We start from the raw sequence: 21,447 nt of genomic DNA on the forward strand, positions 1-21,447 counted from the left end.
CAGGTACCCTCCGGGCGTGGTGGGCGTGGCCCCAGGAGGAATTCCCGGGGTGATGGAAGGCATTGTGCCCGGGGGGCTGTCAATCGCTCACACCTTGCCCACTGGTGCGCACCCCACACAGGCCCCCTCGCCCAACCAGCCCCCCAAACACGGTGACACACGGGAGCACCTGACCGAGCAATAGCACTAGACCAGGAACGTTAACACCAATACTCGACCGGGACCAAGAGACAGTGAATCATACCCTCTGCCACTCCAAACTGGGGGCCACAACATGCTCCACGGATTTGTACTATCTGTTTTGTTCTTTATTTCTTTTGGTTCAGTGTAATATATTTTTTTTGGGGGGATGCCCCTTTTCCTTGGACCTGTTGATAGCATACAGGCAGGCAAGGCTGCACCCTGCCCCCCCCCCCCCCTCCCCACCCCCCCGTCTTACCCCAAACCCCCCTCCCACTCCTTGTGGGATGACCTGCTTCTCCTGCTCGTACAAGACAGGACAACTCAGAAGAATGATGACATCATCAGTTATGGAACCTGCCTTCTTCAGCATCTGCACCAACATTGCCCTAAACTCATGACCACCGTTCATATCAGTCGTGTCTCTTTGTGTTTTTATTCAGTTTTTAATCCCCCCCCCCCCCCCCCGGCCCCGAAGTTAACGTTTGTTATTCAGTGTGGGGGGGAAAAAAAAAGAATATTATAGAAAATTATATTATATATATTTATCAGACAAAAAAGGAAATAGATTGCTCCCAGCAACAGCAATCGGCAATGTGAACTTTAACCCTTTCCTGGCCACACTCCGTTGCCATTGAGAGTCAGCCATCAATCTTCAAAATACCAGCCACAAAACAGCCACGATTCTGATGTGCAGTAAACCAGTGATCTTATTCTTTCAGTCTTAAACACTTCAATAGACATTCTTATTATTCTCTATTACCAAGCATCTTGGAACAAGCCATGTGTTTTCTTACAAAAAAGAGAATTTATTTACATAATGTTGATTTGAATTTTTTCAGTGTCACTAACATTGGCAATGGGTTAGCTGTTACTCTCTTAATTAATTACATGAGGTTACTATAACTTGATAGGGACTTCATGATTGATAGCTTGTATTATCTGTGGTCTGAGCAAGTGTGGCATTATCAAAAACATTTTTGGAAAACCAGTGGTTATGCCTCTTAGCCACACAGGGGCACCTGATTTAAAATTTGTTATTCAGTATAATTTAGAAAAATCTTGACTTAGGTATATGTTGATCATTCTTTTCTTATTGGAATCAGAGAATCATGTAATTCTAGGTGTGGGATGTTGTGTACAGAAGACCAAAATATAAACATTTCCAAGAAGCTTGGCTTTATAGATTTTAATCAACTTTCAGTTTAAGCATCTGTATTTGGTGATCTCCCATTTTTCAAAGTTCAGTGTGATTCCCAAGTCATCTTTTGTTTTCACATTTTTCTTTCTCCTTGATTTTTGATTATGCCACACTGTGGATGGGAAAGAGTTAAAGTTCTTTTTTTTTTCTTTTTAAACTGACTCAGGAAAACTGATTATTTTTTTTCCCCAAAATTTTTGTCTGAGAAAAATGAAAAGGAAAAAAAAAAAAAAAATCTGAATATTACTTCCTTTCCCCTTCCTTGTCTTCATTGTGGTATTTTTTTATATAACAAGCATCCCATGTTTTTTGGTGTTAATTGTTTTTCAGAGTCCTGTTAGATTTGTATTGCATAGTTAAATGTTCTTATAACCATAGTTTTCTGTTGCGGGCGTCCCTCTTTTACGTTTCAGTGAAAGCCAGTCGAACATCTCGGAGGTGCTGTGTGCTCTGAGCAAAAGCAGATCTTTCTAGTGTCCCAACAATAGCAAAAACAAGGCTGCCAGTGGCATGTTTGGATTTTAGTGTGAGTATTTGTATTTGTTTCTTGTATAAGGTGGACATTTAGCATTCGGTGCAGTTCAAATAAAAAATACAGCTCTGAAACTGTATCACGTGAAATGTCTTTATTCACTCATACACACACATATAATAGATACATAATATTAATGCTTGGCTTAGCAAATTTATATCCAATTTTCCCCAAAAACACTTAACAATGCCTTAATTTTAAAAGGCAGAGTGATGACACTTTAAAAATGTACTACTATTTTATTATCAATTTGTTTCATCTGTAAATTACGCAACATTTACATGTCATGGTAATTAACCTCCTTTGAGAGTATCATACATACTCCGGAAAGCAGTGTTTAAAAGTGCTTCAGTATCCAATATCACTGCTGTCAAAATGCAAATTTAATTTTGTGGCTAGACTAATCCTGTTACCCTTGGCCATTCACTTACATAACTTCCAGAAGGGGGCGCTGTTATACAGTCTATATGCTAAGTGAGAGAACGCTACTTTAGCCGTGTCTGGCTTTTCTGTGTTTTAGTAATTGAATAGTGCAACACATTTACAAATACAAATTAACTGCAGAGTGCATTTAGCTTTAGCTTCTATGTCTGCTCAATTTTATGTCTCAAAATAGTCAGTCTGCCTAGTTATGGAAAGTTTGATCTTTTTGATTTGGAATCTTTACTGAAAATGCTGTGAAATGGGGACTATGAATAGGAATATTATATTAATATAAATAATTGCATTTATTTTTGCTTGTTTCCCTCTTGCACTGTAACCAATCCTGCCAAATTCCTTTTGCAATATTTGTCTACATAGAGATACAGGTCTACGGAATTGATATAATCACTGTCAGCTCCAGATGACTACATGTGGGGCAAAGAAGGGTAAACAGACCAATTGAAAGCCACTGGTGTTGTAAAGGCAGTATTAACAGGTCCTTTATCTAATGCAAATGTCCTGGAATTTGACTTAACATTAGTAGTTTAAATGGTTCGCTACACATGCGACATCATAATAATGTAAGCATGAACAAATGATTTAGTGTGATTTAGCTATCATACCTCTATAGCTGGGCTACTCGGGAACTGGAATTAAGCCTATAGGTTGCTCTGACTACTCAGATATTCTCAAAGCAGGAATCAATCTCCTTATATACCCAGTGGTAGCTTATTTCTGACTATGCAATCAATGCAGTGTTTGTTTCGGTTGATATTGAATTCTATTTCTGTTGCTGCTTCATTTCATACACCCCACGTGAACTTAAAAAATACAAAATGAATAATCCAGCCTGATGATGATTTAAGGACACGCTGATTTCTAAGTCCTGAAAAAAAATAACGCTATATTAGTAGGCCACAACAGCACTTACCATACTGAAAAAAACCAACAGCTTGCAAGGGTACCTCAGACAAAATAAATGTAGTTTGTTTTTAATAGTAGTTGGAAGACCAGTAACATAGTTGTCAAGGTTAGCTACTCTGATAGTGGGTTTGTGGAGAAATGTGCTCCAATATGAGTCAGGCTTTTGCCAACATAACGAGATATGCAATCGCAGAGAGGATTCTAGATTTTGCCTATTTTTATACGTTTTCTTTATTCAGCACCACACGGTGAAATACAGTATGGTGATTAACTGCGCAGAACATTCTGTTTGCCTCAGTTTATTACCGGATTTCACTGAGTGTTATACCAGTATCATTATAACGGTAATCATTTCGATCAGGACCATCAGTCTCTAATCATTTGTGAGGCTAGCTTATGTGGGGAGACCCATCAGCTCTACCCCACGCCCTTTAAGCCAACTGCACATAAAAATCCCCCAGTTGAGACTGAATTGAGTCCAATGTTGCCTATTAACTGAAGTGAGCTTGATCCCCCTATTCTAATGCAAGAGTCAACATAACCTTTTGAGGTACAGTTAATTATTTACATTGGGATATTGACGCAGTGACTTCCACATGAAGAGTAATTAAACAATGTAAAAATTTAAACACAAGCAAACAAAAATGAGTTTCTCTGCCAAATGCAATGGCATTTTAAAAGGTTAGACTATGGATTAATGAAGGTAATGGGATTTATTAAGTCAATATATACAGCACATAATGGCCCATTAAATAAAGTCATTAATTCTAGAATCCACCAATGATCATACCTTAAATTTTTAAATAAACATGCAGACAGTCACAGTTAAGAAAGGGTAAATACTGGATATCATCATTGAACTAAATTTTTAATATTGAATGCAGCTGCACCTTGTACTTTCCGTTCAAACATGAAATAAAAAACAAAAGTTTTTTGCATAAATACAACGCAAACAAGTACAAAGTATTTTCATCCATCCATCAAATTAACCCATGTTTTTGCTTTGGTGTTACGTTGTTGGAACTTGGTTGTAAGAATCAAGATCGGTTCAAAATTATTAGAAGTTAATAGTAAAAAAATTACACAAGATGGAAATTTAAAGACCAAATAGAGAAAAAGAAGTCTTGACAAAAAATCAAGGATTATAATTGGATACTAATAAATAACTGCTAAATATTCCCCTCTCCACAAAAATAAGCACCAAGTTGAAGCATCAGACTGAGGTACAGAATTCATGCTGAAACGTTATTGAAATGAAGATTGTTCTCAGTGCAACAAAACAGCCACCAAGACTGAAAAAATTGGTCTTCAATTCAGTCATGAAAATAATGAAGGAGATTCTTCTGGTAATTAGATTTAGATGTGTTTGAGCAGGTGGCTGTCTTTTACACAAGGATCTAACCATCAATGGGTTAAATAGTCAGCTAAATATGTATCGGGGGTGTTTTAAATGGCTCAACTAAATGGCAACCTTTATGACAAAATGGAATATTCATTTTCTTCATTTTATAATAGTCTGTTGTATTCAGGCAAATGTATAACCCATGTTTAAATCTATTATAAATGTGCATTACTAGGAATAAAAATATCGATACCATACAGTTCCCTCAGATGGAGAACTCGTATCTGAAAATGCTATTTAGTCCCCCAAACAACATACAAAAGGGGAAGCCAACTGAAAAGCTTAAATTGTGCTTTTTGAGGTCTATAATAAATCAATATAAATTCTGTTGTACACTCATATTTCCTTCTTTGACAAAATACTTTTAATCACATGAATTATATTAAAGAAAAGAAAAAAAAAAGGATTGACATTCAGGACAGCCCACCACTCAAACACTCGTTTAAATGACATTAGAATCCCTGAACTTGATTCAAATCATCTAGGCTGTTTTCTTCAAGCAAAGCATATAACTCATCGGTTTTTAGGGTTTTTTGGCCATTTTCGTCATGGGTTTAGTATGTAAGTAGGTGGCATACAGCAATTTTCCCTTGACCAAGGAAAAGGGGAAAACTGGAGGTTTGGGAATCATTACAGATTTACCCAGACCATTGCATTATACTCCCCCAGTACCCAGGATCATCCCCAGCACCTCATGTGTCGTCATCCTCATCGTCCTCTTCACCGTCTGACAGAGCGGCGTGCGGTCGGATCTGCCGATAGCCGTCCATCCACCTGTCCAGCATCTGTGCCACGAGTGGATGGGTCCTCCTACGAGAGCTCTTCTGCAGCGCCACCAGCAGGCCGCCCTCCGTAACACAGCAGTCCAGCCACTCCCGTAGCAGCCTCTCCTGTCGCTCCTCACTCCCCATCTAGAAACGGAGGTCAAAGGTCAGCGCTCTGCGCTGGACTGAAACACCGTCACTGTCATCGGGCAGCATTGAAAGTCCAAGACATTCATACAACTTCAAGAGCGCTGGTTCACTTCCTGGCAGAGAAGCTGATAATGCATCTATCGCTGAGTTATCACTTATTAATTGTAGTGTTGAATAGGTAAAGTGGATGTCTTTAATGTGTGCGATTACCCAATAAACCAAAACAGAAAAGCATAGATATTCAGATATACCTACATATTCAGTTTTCGGCCGCAAAGTATAAATTGTAATACTGCAGTGTTGCTGTAAGAAACACGATGGTGGGGCACTGAAATTTTTGCTGGTGATGCAAACTTCCATTAGCAACTAGATGTGACAGCTCACTGTCATAAGTATGTCACTGCTTCTGCAATGTTTACTTAACACAAAACTAATCTGCAGCCGCCCCTTTGTCCGTATTTACTTTCAATATAATCTCAGCAAAATCATACTTGACTACCAAAGAAATCTGCATCAGGAGTAGGGCTGCCTCTAATGACTATTTTTCTATCAATTAATCTATCAACGATTTTACCGGTTGGTCGATTAATCTAAACAATTAATTTTCCTCCAGAAAATCGAATTGGCTGATTTAAGTTAATTTTATTCTTACAGCAACAAACTCGATGTCCTGGCAGGGCTTTAGATAACAGATGCCGGCTTTTCGGCGTTATACAGACCTTCCTTACGCCCACAGTTCAATGAGCATATTATTAATACGCCTAAAATATTAATGAGATGCTTATTGTGATGCCCAAAGGTTAGTAACCTGTATAAATTCGGTGTATCCTTATGCTTTTTATGTTCGGTTAGTAGAGCAGGCCACCTGCAACAGTTATGGTAAATAATGGAACCAATAAGTACTGAAGTCGCGGTGAAGAAAGGGAGAGATCAGCAGCCACAACATCTATTAAAAGAGGAGATACTGTGTATAAAGGTGCTGATGGATGGTGATACTTCTTGCAGTCTAAAGTCCATCAATCAGCACCATCAATGAATGTAGAAAATGCCCAGATTTTAGCCTAAACATTTTCCCAAACGCTTATTCAATGGAGATAGCAGGCAGACATCTTTATGGCTTTATTAATAAGGTAATTTAATAATAAACACGAATAAACAACATTTATGGTGGTTTTATGGTTTCTGGCAGCCCATCATCCAGAATAGTGCTTCTGTGTTTTCTCTTCAGGACATTTGTCGCAATGAACTGACGCAAGGTATTTTCATTAAAATATATATTTTTTAAAATGTGTCAATTTACGCGACTACATCAACTAATCACAGCAGCCCTAATCAAGAGGATTTAATTTTTCATAAAATATGACTGAATAGACTTTAAATCCCACCCCCTGTTATGTATGTACTGTGTTCATGAGAATGAATGTGTTCATGCGTGTGCCCAGCAAAGGAGAGGCACTCAATGTTCCCCTGTCTTTTGCCCTAAGCTGCCGGACACAGCCTCCAGGCTGTACTGTACTGGATGTTCTAAAATGGAAAGATGGAAGACTGACTAAAAGATTATAAGCAGACACCCAACACAGACCGTAGGCTTAAGTAAGAGTATCGAACAAAGGGAATATTCTAAGAGAAAAACCCAGAGCGTAGGTTTAAATCTTCGTTTTCCAATCCGGTCCTCGGGGCCCCCTTGACAGTCCATGTTTTTGCTCCCTCCCAGGAGCAAAAACGTAGCCTACGGTGGTTCCCATGAACGTCGTTTAGGCCTCACCTCCGGGGCTGACAGGAAGTGGATATGTAGCAACTTCCTGTCGCTGTCCACCAGCGGCAAGAAGATCACCGTGACGTCATCGTCCACGTTGGGGTTGGCGCCCGCCCCTCGGCTGTCATAGCCGTCGTTCTCCATGGCCACCAGGGCTGTGAAGTGGCCCCGCGTGTAACCCAGAGCGATGGGGTTCTTCCAGCAGAAGCTCTGCTCCCACAGCAAAGGCAAGTAAACGCCTTGGAAAAGAAATGGGAATGGAGAGAATCCCAAGCGTTAATGCGGCAAACGGTCTCTTTTCCCCTTCTAGCCAAATGACTCTCTGCTCCCGGAACGTGAATAAGTGCCCATAATGCACAGCAACCTTTTACTAACAAGTACTGCACTGGCTTTACAACTGCACTTATAACATGCCGGACGGAATACATCCTCCATTAGCAGAGCGTGAGGCAACATTTGCACTGGCTGCAAATTACAACCAGACTGTTTTTAAAACATGCCGTCCAGGTCTGCACTCTGCATTCAGCATACTTTTCTGCAATGACCAACACATGCTCAAAAATAGATAAATAAATCAACATAATGAGCATGATGTACCGTGTTTTTGTAAAAAATATCATTTAATTAAATTTTTGAAAAAGGCAGCAGATTTTAGTCCATTTTGCATGATTTTTACATCAATACAGGGTCTGTTCAGTATTTGTTATATAAAATGTTGTGCATCGTAAATATTGTTTTTAGATCAGTGTCATATCTCTGACGCAGGCTTCCCCCATTCTGGTCCTGGGGGGTCCAGAATCCAACAGTGTTTGCAGATTTCCCTGCTCAAACACATCTAAACCAGCTAATTACCAGGCTTAGTAGGCGTGTTTGGACAGGGGAATCTGCAAACTGTGTAATATGCAATAAGTTGATCCTTCCCACCCCCTCAGGGAAGATCTTATGGGGAAAATTAATAAAAGTCAAAAATAACAATGTATTAATGATCAGGGCATGCTTAGTTCAGGGCATCCATTCTTATATTTTTTTAGTTTTTGTTTTTAAAAAGAATAATTTATGGCATCAAGTTTTTCTTTATTCTTTCAAGGGATTCAAGTTTTTCTTACCAGTTGCATCTTGTTAAATGAATATTGAGACACAAGGCTAAAATGTGCAGTACCTTGGAGTTTAAATAAGGACTCAATGAAACATGAAACAAATAAGACAAGGCATGCTGGGTAAAGGACAACATTTTAAGGTTTGAGATTATTTCACGCCCCATTTCGGATTAAAGGGGTAAAAAAAACACTGTACTTCTACAAACTGAACAACATTTCACTTTACTGCGTAAACTTTGAGTTGTAGTGCAATGAAATTTAATCAAAGCACTCACCTTGAAATCGAGTGTACCCTAGTGCTTCACCACGAAAACTCTTGTAATACTTCACTCCATAAACTATGATGGGCCGACGGAAAATGTGTGCAAGAACAAAAATGTGTGTCTGCTCCAGGCTGGCCCTGGGCTGTAGTACAGGGGAGAAAAGAGTGTGTGTGTGTGTGTGCGTGTGTGTGTGTGTGTGAGAGAGAGAGAGAGGAAGAGAGCGAGAGACAGAGAGAGAGAGAGAGAGAGAGAGAAAGAGACAGACAGAGAGAGAGCAAGAGAGGGGTGTGTGAGAAAGAGAGAGAGAGAGAGAGAGAGAGAGAGGAAGAGAGCGAGAGAGAGAGAGAGAGAGAGAGAGAAACAGACAGACAGAGAGAGAGAGAGCAAGAGAGGGGTGTGTGAGAAAGAGAGAGAGAGAGAGAGAGAGAGAGAGGAAGAGAGCGAGAGACAGAGAGAGAGAGAGAGGGGTGTGTGAGAAAGAGAGAGAGAGAGAGAGAGAGAGAGAGAGAGAATTTTTATTGCTCTTGACTCTTAATGTGCTCCATCATTTACGTGAAAGTACTAACAAAATCCAGTTAGGCTTTAATGTACACTTCACAAACAGATCAGTATTTGACGTGTCTGAGCTTAAAACTGTAAACTACAAAAGCACAAAACTGCATACACTGCATCTTTAAATCTCTAAAACAAATTATTACAAAACATCATGCTTGGCAAGGTATACTGCTAATAAAGACTCATCTGTTTGGTGTAAAACTATGATCCACTTCACTGAACACATATTTCATCTTAACTATCCTGATGCAGTCATAATATCTCACACATGTGCCTGTTTACCGACGGAGTTTCTCCGACAATACGACAATATCAACAATAAACATGAATAAAATTTCCTTATTGTTGTTCAACACTTTTATGCAGAATGATTTATATTTACATTTCATTGCCTAACATTTATTTTTGTCACCAAAAGGGCTTAATATCCCCATTTGGCATTAACCACATCACTGCATCCTGCCCTTGTATTAAAGATACAATAATGGCAGCCCTGGAGAGAATGTGCTTGAATCCAAATTCTGAAATATTGCAAAATTCTTAAGCTATAAAACTCTCTATAAATCCAAGCCATTCCCAAATGACAGGAAGCAAAACTACTCATATTTTACAGTTCAGGTCTACTTATGTGTTATATAAGCATGGCAACCACAAGTGTGATGTCTTTACAGTGACAGGGCCGTGTGGGAAGTCTTCCTACCTGATTGGCCAATGACAAGATGAATGCCCAGTCTTCCTGCCACTGTTCTTCCCGCAAGGAGAACTGCAGGCCGCAGCTCTGTGAGTACCACGACTCCCACTCTTTCCAGCGCATGTAGAACCTGAGGCCGCAGAACACAGTCACGCCTCTCGTAATCCGTCGGCAAACACCAATCACCTCAAAAAGCCCGAGAAGCTTCAGTTTGACTATGGAAATATGAACACTACAGAAGAACACAATCAGACTACTGGATGAGATTTATGTTCTGGGATACATTCTTCCTGAAGCTGCCCACTCCTGCTTTAAACACCTCTGGGGTCCAGAGCCTATCTCAGAGGCAACAGGCACAAAGCAGGGAACAACCCAGGATGGAGTGCCAACCCATGGCAGGGCACACACACACACACACACACACACCATTTACGGCTGCAGGCAATTTGGTAACTCCAATCAAACTCAGCATGTTTTGGGACTATCCAGGGAGTATCTGGGCAAAACCCCACAACGACATGGGGAGAACATGCAGCCACGATGGAGACTTGAACTCTGGTCCCAGAGGTGTGAGGCAACAGGGCTAACCACTGCGCCACCATGCCGCCCACAATCTTCAACGTGACTATGCAAATATGACTACTGGATGGGATTTATACTCTGGGATACATCTGAACCTGCCCATTACTGACCAATACCTCACCAGTGTGAGCAGTCATGCAGGCTGTCATGGAGAGTTTTGCGGAGCACAGAGTCCTTATCGTAGATGCCCCAAGTGGCCTGTAGCACAGAATCCAGCAAGCAATCTCCCGCAGTGCGATTCCACAGGGCGTAAAGTCTGCTATCCAGACGGCTTCCCAGCTCCAGTGACCAGTTTATAATGGGAGATTCCTCCTCCAGTTCTGCCAAGGAAAAAGATGGACTTAATCTCTTATTCTGTATTCATCTCCTTTCCTGCAAACTGGAACCCCCGTAACCTACTTTGTGTAGCTAAATAGGTCAAAAGACGTATTTGAGAATTCCAGAACTCAGAACATAGGGTGACGGGAACACACAAACACTGTGCTCCCAGGAGAGTGTGCCTTTCAATTAGAAATACGCACAAACCTAATTACCCTAATTACAATATAAGCACTGAGGTCTCAGAAGGACCAGACGTCACAGCTAATCCTGATATGAATGAAAAGTCAGCGGAAGCACCTTCATCGTTTTCTCACATCTATGAAAACAACTATACCAGTGGTTACAAAATCATCATTAATTTTGTTCCTTGCAACCAACAAGTCATGAACTTTCTTCAGAATTACCTTACATAAATTCTTTTACCTTTTTGTACGTCTCGATCAAGGACCTCATCAAACAGCTTCTCTTGAACAGTAGGGGGTAAGTCCTCGATATCTACAAAGAACACATTTTATTTGTTTTTTCCCCCCCCTCAGAAGCCCAAAATAAAAATTAAAATGCAGGCCAGCACAGTGGCTCAGTGGAGCACTGTCACCTCACACCTGACCTGCAGACTAACTAGCTTCTGCCGATGACCTGTACATGTATGCTCTCTGTGATGATCCAGGATGCACCACAGCCCATTGCTGCCTGGGATCGACACCAAGCCACACCCTCCCTCGAGACCCCACCCAGGATATGTGGTTAGAAGGTGTATAAATTTACATACATTTTAAGAATTACAGACTCTCCTCTACTTACGAACGAGATACGTTCCAAACGCCCGTTTGTAACTTGAAATGTTCGTAAGTCCTTATTCGACATCATTTTAAGGGTATACGCAAGTACAAAGAGCTAGGATGCTGGGAGTACACACGCTACACTGCTGCACGCTGGGAGTACGCACGCTACGCTGCTGCACGCTGGGAGTACGCACGCTACGCTGCTGCACGCTGGGAGTACGCACGCTACGCTGCTGCACGCTGGGAGTACGCACGCTACGCTGCTGCGCGGCGGGAGTAGCAGGCAGAAGTCGTACTAGGCGGAATTGGCGTGTAAAAAAAAAATTATTGATGTTGAGTCAATAAGGACTCAATTAAAGCACTTATGTAAGTCGCTCTGGCTAAGGGCGTCTGCCAAATGCTGTAAATGTAAATGTTGCGGACAGGAAACGGGAGCCCAACGAACACAATTTGGACTTACAGTCCTCTTCGCTCGTATGTCTGAAAGTTCGTAAGTAGAGGAGTGTCTGTATCTGCTATGTAATTTACAGCTTTAAAATTCAGTTATCAGCTCAGTGTCATCTGCAGCATCGGGGTAACAGTAAGTGTCAGGCATATCCTATGTTTCATGCCTTTGACATTAGTTGGAAAATTAACATTTAAAACTGCAAGCCATAAAACCATTGACACCTGTTCCTGACAGGCACTGTCATTTTTGTGAGCTTAACTGAAAAAAACAAAAAAAAACTGTAGTCTGCTTTCATGGCAATTTTAAAAAGGTATTTTAAATAGCTGAACTATTGCTATGGATGTGTCTGCCAAAAGCAGTTTATATTCACATGCTACAAAGACAACTGCTATCTATTCTCTGACTCACACATGCACGCACTGAGCTGAACAGAAAGCTGTTGTTTTGACCTCAGGCTAACATGCAAGTTTAACATGGAAAAAAGACAATAAGGTATCAGAGAGGGCACTGAGGATACTCAGGAAACGACCAATCGCAAGACAGTGCTGCAGATACATTCTTGAACTCTTGCCTGACATTTAAACGTTGATCTACCCAAACACGCACCACAACCCGTACCGACCAAATCATCATGACATCCTGAAACGAACAGAGCTTCAGCTATGATCTGTATTTCGTTACACGGGATATGAACCAAAGCTGGCTAGGTATGCTTACTGTAAACAAGAGGAGGATGTGGTACTACGCTCACCTGCCGGAAGGGTGAACGTGACGAGGTCTGCGAGGAAGTAGCAGGCGAAGTCCCCCTTGCGCTGTTGGAGAGACGCAGCTACCTCCCTCCGGATCTGCTCCGTCAGTTCCAGACTCACCATGGCTGGGATGCGTTTGGCCGCTTGCCCAGAGACCTGGGCACAGTGATACACAGCGGTTACTAGCCTTACGCAAGGCAGTCAAGTAGCAGGCAGCCCTCATTGTCCATCGTGAGAGTTTGGCATTCCACATGTGACGGCCTGTCATGGCAAACTGAGGTACTCTGCAAAGCAGCCATCATGCAAACAGCATAACGGACATCGATCATAGTCACGCACAGCCCAACGTGAATTTCCCCTAAAGGTGAGTAAACAATACTCATCTAGCTCTGACTAAAACCCAGGGTTTTAGCCTGCACTACACTAACAGGAAGACTATTCCATACTCTAACTACACACTGTGTAAAGAAGTGCTTTCTGTTTTATGAATACTACTCTACTCTGAAGGTCCACCCCAACAAGAAACACGGGCACAATAACTAAAATAACATTAAAATATTTTTTTTCCAAATAAACTACATTAATTAAACTTAAAATGGTAAATAATATAAAATGGATACCTTGATTTTAATTAAACCTTTGTCAACACTTTAGTGACTGCTTGAATTTTAAATAAATAAATACTTTCTTCATTCACATTTAATCAGCCTTACCTCAGCCTAACACCCACTGTGCTGTGTGGGTAAACAAAAGGTCAATAAAAAATTTTTTTGCAATGGTAACCAAACACTTTTCTTATAATCTATTTAAAGGTTCTTCTGACTGTATGAGTGAATGGTGTGTGAGTGTATGGTGTGTGTGTGAGCCCTGCGATAGGTTGGCGCCCCATCCTGGGTTGTTCCCTGCCTTGCGCCCATAACCTCCGGGATAGGGTCCAGACCCCCCAACCCTGAATAGGATAAGCGCTAACAGAAAATCGATGGATGGATGGATGGGTGGATGGATGGGGTTCTTCTGACTGAGCCTAACTTGCCAGGCCAAAAGTTGCAGTGAGGTGTCCCTTAATTAAGATCCTTCCTTTCCATCCACGCTTTACCTCTGTGAGGAGCACGGCCAGCATGTCCTGCCTCTGGAAGCGGATGGCCAAGTGGACCAGCGTAAAGCCCTCGTCGAAAGCGGACGGTCGATTCAGGAGGTTTGCCTCCTCAGCCGTCAGCTGCCTGGAGATGTCCCCCCCCGCCGACTTGTAGGCCTCCACAGGGGGCAGGTCACCCTCCACCACACCTGGGCATGAGACAGGGCACAGTAAATGTATGTGTTTAAAACTCTAAGCACTCAGTGCTGCACGTAGCATTCAGTCACTAATTTTTGGAGCAGGCAGAAATCCTGTAACAGCTGCTTTCTTCATTGGCTTCAGTTACCTGAGACAATGAGTAGCAGAACAAGTGGGGGGGGGGGGATCTTAAATTCCCCTTTAATACAAATAAAGCTAACAAAATCCTGTACTCAAAAATCAAACAAGCGGATGATGATTTCTAATGACTAGAAGAAATAATTGCTGTTAAAGACATCTGTTTTGTGAAGCAAGCATACTATCAAACAGTCCTCACAAAGACAGTGAGAGGCACAGTTAGGAAAGAAGAGCACACGTGCATCTCTGGGACACGCATTTGTGGGCCTAGTATACTCAGCATCTGTTTCCCCAGAATACGGCAGCATTTCGCAACAATTCACATTAACTGCAGAGTAACACAGGACAGTGGTGTGTGGAAAATGGGAATGACAGGCAGAGGGCTAGTGGACGTGGATGCTGGAATACTCAGAGATCCACCCAATTTGTAGTGTTTCCTCAGTGCTGTAAAGTGACACGTCGGACAACCTTTGCATTTATAGCTGAAACCTAATACTGCAGACAGGACCACATTAATCGGCAAGCCAGACAGAATCTTATACCTAAACATATACTTAAATCTTCTTTAACTACTAAAATTTAAACACCATTGCAAAAAAAACAAAAAAACAAACTCAAAGATTTCAGATTTCAGTAAATTTCAGAACACATAAGCATTGACTGTGATTTACATTTATACAGCATAGTAGCTTTTATCCAGAGAGACGAAAAATTGAGAAAGCAGCGTCATCCCTGGGTCAACTGAAGTGGAGGGCCTCGATCAAGGCCCCTACCGTGACATCACTCAGCCAGCCACGGGATCTGAACCACTAACCTATGCATCAGAGTTTTCATAAGGTTTACACCCAAAGCGAGGTAAATGCTTAAATGCCCACACGCAGTCATCTTTCGTGCACTTGGTTCGGAGCAGGTGTACACCTTGCACGCCGGCCCCAAGAAGGATCAGGTGATTGCTGTTGCGAGCAAGGAGGAGAGAATCATTTTTCGCCACAGAGAATCCAATTATCACTGCAAAAGCAGAGCTCTGAGGCTCCGGCAGCGTGATGCCTTCTAACTACTGCACCTCCACAATCTTCAAAGACCCCCCCCCCCCCCCAATCTTTATTTACCCTACAACCTATATCCTTGGCTCACATGGACCTTTCAACCATGATGCTGAGGAGAAGTAAAGAAAATCTGTAGCGCATAATACAGTCGGCAAGTCATTCTACAGATTCACATATCAGAAGAGTGACAGATTAAAAATGCAGTCAAATTCAGCAGCCCATTCCACTGCCAGTGTGACCATTAACCACCAGTGTGAATTCCAAGTTTTGTGTTGCCATGGCAGGAAAAAGTGTGAATTAAGTGTCAACAAACATGCGGCAGAAAATGGCTCAAAAACTGCAGACTGCTGCTGTTTGTTTAAAATGGGAAACAAAAGGACAGACTCGAAGACAAAAGATAATACAAATGATTATGCAACCTAAAACGTAAGGATGCATTTGCATGAAATCACTGATCTTACAGCTTACAGCTACTATGATTGAAATGTATTCTCATTTTATGGTAGATATCTTTGCAATAAATTAATTCCAACCCCTTCATGAACAGTAACTTAAACAAAATCCAACAAAATAGTACTCAAATTCTTATTAGGTTCTTGCAATGTTTAAAAGGTATTGTTTATCTCCTGTTCCAATGCTGTTTACATTTGTACCTGGGCATGCACTGAAAGCTCAGCCTAAATGTGCTTATCTATGCCAAGTTCATTCCTTGACAGCTGCATGTAATATAATGTGCTATTTGCCACATATGCGCATTACTTTGGACAAAAATGTCTACTAAAAAAATAAATGTGATGTAATAGTCCTTGTCGAACCAATGCATTCATGCTTAACCACTTTTCAAATGTAAAATTCGATCCCTCCATTATGTTTTCCATTCACCAAGTACAGTTACAGAACATGCTGAGGTTGCATTGTTTTTATTAAGGTGTTACCATCTGACACGGATAATATCGATAAAAAGGTTGTTGCAGCGAATCACAGCAACCGGGCCAAATAGCTAGCTTATTGGGTTACTGTAGGAAGTCCGGAGGCATATGGTAAAAGGACAGGGAAATGTGATGAAGCTCCCAAAAGGAGACCTTCTGTGCTAGATGTTTGATCCTAAGTGGTTAAAAACCACGCTTTAAATAACTAAGGTTTACATTTCTAGATTTCCTTGAAATTGTCATTCTTAAGCAACTAACTCATTTAATCAATATAAATTAAGAAGGCGAGTTGCCAGCACAAACCACAGAGCTGTCTAGCGGCAGGCCTGCTTCTGTGTATCTGTCCTGTTGAATTCAAGCACAGTGTCAAACGCTACATTGAAAACATGAAAGAAACAGCTTTTTCCATGGAAAACAGATTATTGTTACAAACATGTTCCCGCCAGCAGCTTCAAACAGCACAGAACGTGAACAAATACCCTCCACAATCAGCAAAGCAATATATTCACCACAAAACATTTTTATAAAGAATCAAGCGACTCTAGGCTTTTCTCCCAGGGAGTGCAAGTTGAGGGAGCAGTTATTCATCCTGATAAATACATTTGTAAAAAAAAAACAATTACATTTACAATAAAATATAATTACACATTGTTATGACTAACATAAGCCTTACAATATGATAACATTTTATATAACTTAATATGTTCAAATGGCATTTTCATCTGACCAGTAGGGGGCGCACTCCTGGTAAAATTGTCTATCATTTCTCCTAAACCTGGCCAATCTGGCCAGCGCAAGCTGACACTCATCTCGGTTTCTTTCTCACCCATCCAAAAACATAAAAGCACATTAACACCTCTGATGCCTCAGGCAGAAATGGGTCCACTAAAGACCAGCTAACTATGATCAGTACCACATCTCTGGACAGCAACCACATTATGCCCACTGCTGGAAGCCCTGAGACACCTAGCAGGAATACCGACGGGATGCAGCTGGCATCCGCCCGTCTCTCCGGGGAGGATGAGTGTTCACCTCAACCAGCATGACGCAAACTCACGTGGTGGGTAGATGAAGCCAGAGGGTGACTGAGGAGCAAGATGCTTATGTTTCCCTGACCACAGACAGCCCAGAAGATGGACACTGCCTCCTCCCGTCCGTAATGCGCTGGAGTGCTGGACCCGTCCCATGGAAGCGTGACGCCGTGGGTGCGGCCTTCAATCTGCCGACTCACGCAGGCCGACGCCGAGAACTGGCGCCCCGATGGACTTTAGTTCTGCCCCTGACCACAGTTTACACTTTGCTTTTGACCAGTTGACCTTGGACTCCCAGAGTATTTTTTCTCCCTACTTAGGAGTTTTTGGTTCCTCTCCTCTGTTGTCTTCTGGCTTTCATTTTTGTCTTTCCCCTTTGTCCCCAGTTTCATGTGTTATTCTGTATAAATGAAGTAGTAACAAACTACCGCACATCCACGTCAAGTGCTTTGGCTGACTCTGTTATGAAAGACGCTATATAAAAATAAATGAAACTGAATTGACATACTGCCAGTGAATTCAGAGCTGGACACAGTCACTTGAAAACGGAGCTAATTTCTCATCAGCTGATCCAAACCCCCTTTTTACCTGCCTTTTCAACCCCCCCCCCTTCCTTGAATAAATTCCCCCTTACTTGCCCGCTACAGCCTTTGGAAACCGTAGATTAACATTTTGCAACATTTTGACATAAATGCAGATATTCCTGAGAGACAACACAACAAATAGCTTTAAGTATTTAAAATCAGTCACTGTAATCATATAAACATGCTGAAAAAGAGAGAGATTGAAAGTCACACAACCAAAACTCCTAAGAGAACGGCTTTTTCAAATTATTCCAGCCATAAAACATCATAATGCTACGATACCACATTTTACACTGGGAAACAAATTTAAAAAAAAACTCTTCTTTTGTTTTGGAAAGATTTTCTGTCTTGAATTTGTCAAATCTGAAAGGCAACTAAAATCAATCATCAGCAATGGATTTCCTTCTTAAAAAATTGCAGCTGACTGAAGCACAACACCTTCTACATTTGAAATTAGTTTCCCGATGCGAGAATCGGCGAGGTCATGGTTAGGGAGCCGGCCCAGAGCGGCTACTCACCTACACAGGCATTGAGAAACAACAAGTCTGTCTTCCTCAACCTGTTTTGAATCAGCTTCAGCTCTTTTAAGCTGTTTTCCTTCTCCTCCTTGCTGCCGCTGCTGCTGCTCGCAGCTGCCAGCTCGATTCTCTGGAAGTCCACGGTTACCGCCGGCTGGCTCTCAGGATTGGAGGAGGACCTCCTCTGCTCCCCGCTGCAGCATCCCTGCTGCTGGTCCCGTTCGTCGGTGGCGGCGAGGGAACAGTCGCGCTTGGGTTGCCCTAATGTCCCCGGTTCACTAGACCCACAAGCTGTACAGTGCTGCTCATGAGCCGGGGGCTTGTTGCGGTCATTGTTTGCCGCGCAGAAGTCCGTCAGAGGGGGTGACGGAGACGTCGGTGGCTGGGACACAGGTCCCGGAGTCTGGATCACCTCGACGGGACTGCAGGACCGCTGACAGAGGCACTGCGTGCACCTCACTGCACGCGGCCAGTTCAGGTAGGTGCAGATGTGGCAGGACCATTTGGCAACTGCTTCATGGGCAATCTGATCAGGGCATATTAGCAGGGCAGTGTCCCTGCTGGGAGGAGAGGGGCCCCAATCTCGCCAGGGCTTTCGAGCCCAGCCACTCTTGAAGGGGTCCTCGGTGATGATGGTGCCACCGGGTCTCACGGCTCGGCACATGGTGCACTTGATTGCAGACGGCCAGTTCTCGTACGTGCAGTACTCACAAGCCCATTTCGAACCCGGCTCTGTCATAGCGAGCGAGTCACCCTGCGCGCTCGGGCACAAAGCTGCAGAAACAAACAAGCATATTCATAAACCGCTTTACTAACACCATACCTACGTTGCAAGACCTAGAAACATCTCATACAGCAAAACTTGAAAAGAGGAACCTTATTTATAAGGCAGCAAATCTGCAAAACATATTTATATATTGGCAGACAAATAAACGACTACACTGGCCTATGTGAAGTGATCACTTTTTTTTATTTGCACAATGACTAGAGTGAGAGACAGAAAAAAAAGAATATGCATTGTTTAGTATCACGCATCTGCCAAAAAGGAATATCAAATCATAATTATGCACCGCGATTCTGAAATAAATAAATCCAAATAGCTTTTATGTAACTCTAAGCCTCTGACCAGAAATCCCAAAACAAATGCTCCCCAGAGTATTCAGCATTATGAAGCAGAATAACTCTATATTATAGACTTGCTGACAGAAACTGTCACCATGGAATTCCCAAAAGATGAGGCCAAAAAAAAAGAAACTTCAAAGAAATCATACCTGATTATATTTAAAAGGAACGTAGGCATTAAGTTAGGCAAGTAAGTCCGACACCAGCCCTTTAGAGTTAAAATAATTCATTATTAATATTATATGAATAATTAACTGTTCATTTTTTGAACAATCATGCAGATCGTTCTTAATTATTGCTGACGCAAAACAAAAACATGATTTATATTGGGAAGTTTTTTGACCTTGTTATAAACAGAACTTACTAATGCATCTGAATATTATTATTATTATTATTATTACAACAATAATGGCGACCAGGTACGAGTCCTTTAATTCTTCACGATTGCCAAAACCGTACTTATAACCAAAAATAAAGGAAATATCTTTTGCTATGCACTTCCTCAAAGTTAAGACAAGTTGTAAGAAACTCAACTGAAGTAACGCCCACCGCTCCATATAAACAGGTAGAATAACTCCTGTCAAATGTGAATGCGTATGGTCATTTTAAACACAGCCATTAACCTGGTCATAATTACAAGGCACTTTGGTACCAATCAGAGCTATCAGAAGTATCTCCTGTGTATTTTACTTCCCAGAAGACGAAGCTTTTCTCGAATACCTCTGAAATCCAACATGCCACCGGGTGGGTCCTGTACAAGACAGGGCTCCATCGGCGTCTGCTCAGTGTCTATAAGCTTACCTTACAGCAACATCATGAGGCTGACAGATTCTCCTGACACGATCGCTGTCAAACTAACAGCTGGTACTGTAAATGACAGCTTGTTGATTGTTTGGTTGAATGCAGCGCAACGCAATTGAAAAGATTTCAATTGTGAATGGCGGCTTAATGGCATTAGTTACATGCTCTGCAGACGCTTTTTGACATGTAGGCAGGCCCTTACATTTTGTAGTGTTTACCCTCCTTTCCCAGACTGCGCCTCACGATCCTCCGATTGGCCAGCCCTTCCACCGTCCTCTTCGGCTTGTCCAAATGCGATCCCGATCGCGTCCCGTTTCTCTCCAAGTACTGCAGTCAGCCAGCTACATATTTACCATTATATATAATGCAGAAATAAAGGAGCTACTCGCGCTCTAAACGCCACCCCTTATAGCCTCTCTATTAGGATTTTAAACCATTGTGATCCAGATCCAGCAAATACCACCTACGGTAGCAACCGGGAAGCCAAATAAGCCAAAATAAAACCTTCAACAGGGCCCTTGGTAAAGGGGTGTGTCTGTGGCGTTGCCACATGGATGAGCCAGTGAACATGATTGGATGCTTTTCTATGCGGCATTTTATCGGCCAATCAGCGCTCTCGTCTGGGCTTGCCTGTAGTAAACTGCTACTTCATAGCGTGTCCGGATGCGACTGAACTAACCTGTATCTTATTATTAGCCGCACTTTACACATTACATCTGCGCGGAATCCATATGAGCGAGACAGTGTACTTCCCTAAGTGTGTCGTCGCCTTAGCCAGAAGTCACAAGTAGTAATCGTGGTAATAACTTGCCCAAATGAGCAGTTAGGTCCACTTAACGACCTGTTTGTAAGAATCTCCTATTTCTAGGTAAACACTGTACTTTAATACATATATACGTGTGTATATATATTACTGTTTATCAGACACACACATAATATTATATTATGAACGATGATTTTTCAATCATGTTCGTCATTTGGAATTTCCAGGTACTTTAGTAGATCCTTTAGAATGCCCAGATGTAGCCTATAATTAATTTATTCTGCTCAAACTAATCAGTGCTATACTTGCAGCATTATGCAGTAATAAAATGATACACATAGTAAATCAAAAAGGCCAAGTATCCGTAGTTACTTTATTATGCCATACATATCAAGTTCAGACTGAGGTGAAATATCTGCAAA

The 21,447-nt window shown here is 41.9% G+C and overlaps 2 protein-coding genes across 9 annotated transcripts in view; one reads left to right on the top strand and one right to left on the bottom strand.

Moving 5' to 3' along the window:
• Positions 1–1,992, top strand: part of ctbp2a (C-terminal binding protein 2a) — an 81,197-nt gene extending 79,205 nt beyond the window's left edge. For 7 of the 8 annotated variants that reach the window (XM_023840872.2, XM_072709574.1, XM_023840861.2 and 4 more), the window contains one exon: positions 4–1,992. In XM_023840872.2, the coding sequence (XP_023696640.1) occupies positions 4–184 (181 nt within the window). In that variant the 3' untranslated portion in view covers positions 185–1,992. The remainder of the gene's footprint in view (positions 1–3) is intronic. The other variant, XM_072709570.1, reaches the window with a different exon arrangement.
• On the bottom strand, positions 1,993–20,788 carry zranb1b (zinc finger, RAN-binding domain containing 1b). The gene is made up of 11 exons (XM_023841312.2): positions 20,465–20,788; positions 18,340–19,113; positions 13,917–14,104; positions 12,823–12,976; positions 11,265–11,336; positions 10,642–10,840; positions 9,948–10,068; positions 8,705–8,834; positions 7,342–7,571; positions 5,354–5,573; positions 1,993–3,222 (listed from the first exon to the last, which is right to left on the bottom strand). The coding sequence occupies exons 2-10, from the start codon at positions 19,076–19,078 to the stop codon at positions 5,355–5,357; spliced, it is 2,052 nt and encodes a 683-aa protein (XP_023697080.1). The 5' UTR covers positions 19,079–19,113; positions 20,465–20,788; the 3' UTR covers positions 1,993–3,222; position 5,354.
• Positions 20,789–21,447: the final 659 nt, after the last annotated feature.

This window comes from Paramormyrops kingsleyae, chromosome 3 (assembly GCF_048594095.1).
Source record: "Paramormyrops kingsleyae isolate MSU_618 chromosome 3, PKINGS_0.4, whole genome shotgun sequence".
Lineage (NCBI taxonomy): Eukaryota > Metazoa > Chordata > Actinopteri > Osteoglossiformes > Mormyridae > Paramormyrops > Paramormyrops kingsleyae.